The 4,727-nt window shown below is 54.8% G+C and overlaps 1 protein-coding gene across 1 annotated transcript in view; it reads left to right on the top strand.

Moving 5' to 3' along the window:
• Nucleotides 1-3,822: 3,822 nt before the first annotated feature.
• ldb1a (LIM domain binding 1a) overlaps nucleotides 3,823-4,727 on the top strand; it is a 28,518-nt gene continuing 27,613 nt past the window's right edge. Inside the window, exon 1 of the mRNA XM_042337033.1 lies at nucleotides 3,823-4,064. Coding sequence (XP_042192967.1) covers nucleotides 4,040-4,064 — 25 coding nt within the window. The 5' untranslated portion in view covers nucleotides 3,823-4,039. The remainder of the gene's footprint in view (nucleotides 4,065-4,727) is intronic.

Here is a 4,727-nt window from a genome sequence, read left to right as displayed (position 1 = left end):
GGTTTTTGTCTCCAGTTCCAAGTGGTTTCTGTTTACTGTAAACAGTATACAGCCATTCGCTGCATTGTTGTGCCCTGATCCTCAGTTCTGGATTCCCAATTTTCTCTGGAAAGTAAAGTGCATTCCTGTTATTACACATTTTGCGTTGTTTTTAACTCAGACAATTGGGATGTACTGTACTGGAACTGTTTTCAGTGCTGCCTGGCTGGCTGGCTTCCTGCATCTTTCTCACTAAGTGCAAAAAGCCCCAGTGAGGTCACTTTGTGAAGAAAATGACGTTAACAGTGGTTCCTGCACACACTGCACATGCACTAAACCTGCGGCAAGTCACATCAGCTACAACCTGACCAGCAGCAACAATTTACATTTACACAGTGTCCTTCACATTGGGTAGCAACTCAGAGAGCTCTACAGAGTCGAGGCTGAACACTGAGAAGCATGATGGGGAGAGGGAGGGGAATGGCGAGGGAGTCCTATAGGTTAGAGGTGTAGAAACTGAAGCTTTGGCCACCGATGGTGGTGTGGAGGAGGTGGGCACGCAACAAAACCAGGTTAGCTGAGCGGAGGGGTCAGGCGGAGGAGTTCAGTCCATACAGCACCAGGTGTAACACACTGTTAGTCCATACAGTTAGCCCTCATTTAATATGTCTGGTCTTACAGTGACCCCCCTCCCCCATGGAGCGCAGTGTTGGCTGGCTGCCCAGGCTTTCAGTCAGGCTGAACAGAAGAACAGGCTTGTTGTGTTCATAAGCAGAATTGCTCTTAAAGGTACATTATCATGTGGAACATCTTGTGTAATTAATCCTAATGTCAAAAAACCTTTACTTGGCAGGACGAGCCATCTGAAGATGATGAATAACAGTTTGGGGTGGATGAGGGAGAGGGTGAGGCAGAGACAGGAAGGCTTGCAGACTCCAGGTTTCTGAGATCCCAGCAGCCATCAAACCCTCACGTTCTGCTTCTCACCAATCAGCTGTGAGCGATTGCTTCTCCTGCACAGGTTTGATGCAGTTATTCAAATTATTCTCCTTGTGGTGGGGAAACTTCACTATGGTATCAGCTTGGCTCAGTCGGGAACATTTAGGATGTGTGTTTGAGCCCCATGTCTGGAAGGGATGATGAGGAGAGAAATGTAGCTTTAATCGGGGGAAAACATTCCTTGTTTTGGTCTGCCGGGCATCTGACACATGTGGAAACCCATCACCATGCTTAAGAGTCTCCAAACTAAACTCTGAATTCCATGCATCACAGAATTTCTACACATATTTCCAGAGATAAATTGTTGGAATGGAATGTGCACATTCTCCCTGGAGGACTATCAGCTAACAAAGCCAAGTGCCAGTTAACTGGGCTGGGCAGCAGACTGAAGAGCTCAGCCACTCACTGAATAAATTCACGAGCGTGTCGCAGGAGCCACCAATAGTTCATATGCCAATGAGAGGCTTTGGGAGGGTTTCTGACACCTAACTTTCAGAGAAACGATCAACAATGGCATTGTAAACTTGTTGGTTGGATTGTAACTCAGACAATTGGGATGTACTGTACTGGAATCATTGTTTTTCAGTGCTACCTGGCCGGCTGGCTTTCTGCATCTTTCTCACTTATAAATGTTTGGATTGTAAACTCGCCGGTTGTCACTGCTGCCAATTTGCCATATTGACTTAAATTCTCAGTTTGGTTCATTTAGTTTCACTCTCGCTTTGGGATCACAAAGGGACCGAGAGGCGAGGGTCTAACCATGTTGCGACTTCAGCCTCTAGTCTGGGCTGACTCTCTAGTATAGCACTGGGGGAGGGAGTGTGGCAATGTCATACTATTCTTCAGGAGACTGAGGTGGATAGATGTTTGTTAGGTCAGGGTATCAAGGGATATGGGGCGAAGGCGGGTAAAGAGAGTTGAGGTACAGATAAGCCATGATTCTAATAGAATGGCAGAACAGGCTCAAAGAGTTGAATAGCCTTCTCCTGTTCCTAGGAGACATTAAACTAAGGTTTGTTTGAGGTGACATTAAACATTCTATTACACATTGTAAAAGAGTTTCCTGTGACCTGTGTGTTCTGGCCTCCAGACCTCCAGATTGACTCATTCATCTCCAGACGGTATGCACTTTGCTGGGCACAAATTGTCTTCCATGTTTTCCTACAGAATCACAGTCACTACACTTGCCAATAATTTACCTGTGTAGCTCTTAGTGAGTTTTCAAATGTTCAGGCTGTATCAAATGAAGTTATATTATAATTCATCCTGATTTCTGCTGAATAGCGAGTGGTGAAGGCTGTGTTCAGTGTCCTGCGCTGACCCATAGTGTATATAAGGTGCAGTTTGCCAGCATGCTATGTTGCTCTGAGAGAATGTTAGGCCATGGCTGGCTACCAGTATAAGCCAAACCCTGACTGGCCATCGTGTCTCATACCACACGTCCAGCCCTTGGCTTACTGCACTTCCCCAGCCAGTCACTCAACTAAAACAGTCAGGCATTCAGAGCGAGTACAGCACTGGCACAGGACAGCCCAGTACATCACAGCTCAGCACAGCCCAGCTCAGCCCAGTACAGCACAGCCCAGCTCAGCACAGCCAAGTACATCACAGCCCAGCCCAGCTCAACACAGCCCAGTACAGCACAGCTCAATGCAACACAGCCCAGCACAGCCCAGTACAGCACAGCTCAACGCAACACAGCCCAGTACAGCACAGCTCAACGCAACACAGCCCAGTACAGCACAGCTCAACGCAACACAGCCCAGTACAGCACAGCAGGGAATCGGGCACTGCCAAACTCAACTAAAACAGAGGCAGCGAGTAATAATAACAACAGAAATAAGAACAGAAAGGCTGGCAAATCAACCCACAGCACATCCCCCAGCGTCTGAGAGAGAAAAGCAGGTCAACATTTGAGACGTCACCCTGCTTCTCACTCTCTCTCACGGTTGTTAAAAGATGGTATCTTAGATTGTGGCTGTGAAAGAGTTAATGTCCTGCCTCGCGGAGGTGCTGGCCGGGAGCTGGAGATGGGAAGGTGGGTGGGGTGGGGGGGGGGGGGTGCGCCCAAGCACTGCTGCCAGAACAAATATAATTTGCCAAAGGATTAAAAGCGGCTTCTCATCAGCGGGGCGGTGAGCGCTGAGAGGCCCGGGCAGGACTGTGTGATGGGCGAGCGAGAGACCAAGAGCAGTCACTAAACACTGCGAACGCAAGGCAGCAATCTGCCCTGAGATGCTACCGCACGTGAAGGGCGCTGTGTAAATGCAAGTTGTTGTTGGGATCTTTACAGGGAAGGAAGGAGAGAGAAAAGGGAGGGAGGGAAGGAGAGAGAAAAGGGAGGGAGGGAAGGAGAGAGAAAAGGGAGGGAGGGAAGGAGAGAGAAAAGGGAGGGAGGGAAGGAGAGAGAAAAGGGAGGGAGGGAAGGAAGGAGAGAGGGAGGGAGGGAAGGAGAGAGAAAAGGGAGGGAGGGAAGAAGAGAGGGAGGGAAGGAGAGAGGGAGGGAGGGAAGGAGAGAGGGAGGGAGGGAAGAAGAGAGGGAGGGAAGGAGAGAGGGAGGGAGGGAAGGAGAGAGGGAGGGAGGGAAGGAAAGAGAAAAGGGAGGGAGGGAAGGAGAGAGAAAGAGTGGGAAGGAGGGAGGGAGGAGGGAGAGTGGGAAGGAGGAGGGAGGAGGGAGAGGGGAGTGGAGCTGTGTGACATGCCCAGGGTTGGCTGCTTTGCCAGATCTCCAGTTTCCTGGGTTACTGTGGCAAAGGCACATTCACACCGCCCCTGAGTCTGCTATTTGCATATTAATGAGGCAAAGCATTCCAGTTGAAGGGGAAAGAATAATTTCTGCTTCCTGTCTCCCCCTCTCCCCCTCCCTCCCTCCCTCTCTCCCTCCTCTTCCCAGAGATTGCAACGCGTGACACGAGCGGCAGAGACGCGCGGCAGCAGAGGCGCACCATGAAATGAGGCCACCGTTGCGCCTCCTCACAGCCAGAGAGCCCCTCACACCGGACAGGACAGGACAGCAGAGACCACAGCAACATCAGGAGAGGAGGTGCTCAGAGATGTGAAGATGTCAGGGGGCTGTTCGTGTCCTGGTAAGTGAGGGCTGGGGGGGCTGGGGGGGGGGCAGTGAGGGCTGGGGGGGGACAGTGAGGGCTGGGGGGGCTGGGGGGGGCAGTGAGGGCTGGGGGGGCTGGGGGGGAGGGCTGGGGGGGCTGGGGGGGGAGGGCTGGGGGGGGGGCGTGAGGGCTGGGGGGGGGGGGGGGGCAGTGAGGGCTGGGGGGGCTGGGGGGGGCAGTGAGGGCTGGGGGGGCTGGGGGGGGCAGTGAGGGCTGGGGGGTGCAGTGAGGGCTGGGGGGGGCTGGGGGGGAGGGCTGGGGGGGGGGCAGTGAGGGCTGGGGGGGCAGTGAGGGCTGGGGGGGCAGTGAGGGCTGGGGGGGGGCTGGGGGGGGGGCAGGAGGGCTGGGGGGGGGGCAGTGAGGGCTGGGGGGGGGGGGCAGTGAGGGCTGGGGGGGCAGTGAGGGCTGGGGGGGGCTGGGGGGGGGGCAGTGAGGCCTGGGGGGGGGGGCAGTGAGGGCTGGGGGGGGGGCTGGGGGGGGGCAGTGAGGGCGGGGGGGGCAGTGAGGGGGGTGGGGGGGGGAGGGCTGGGGGGGGGTGGGGGGGGGGGGGCTGGGGGGGTGAGGGCTGGGGGGGGCAGTGAGGGCTGGGGGGGGCAGTGAGGGCTGGGGGGCTGGGGGGGGGCAGTGAGGGCTGGGGGG

This window comes from Callorhinchus milii, unplaced genomic scaffold (genome assembly GCF_018977255.1).
Source record: "Callorhinchus milii isolate IMCB2004 unplaced genomic scaffold, IMCB_Cmil_1.0 Scaffold7, whole genome shotgun sequence".
NCBI lineage: Eukaryota > Metazoa > Chordata > Chondrichthyes > Chimaeriformes > Callorhinchidae > Callorhinchus > Callorhinchus milii.
Note: the sequence above shows the minus strand (reverse complement) of the source record. Positions and strands in the feature narration are given on the sequence as shown.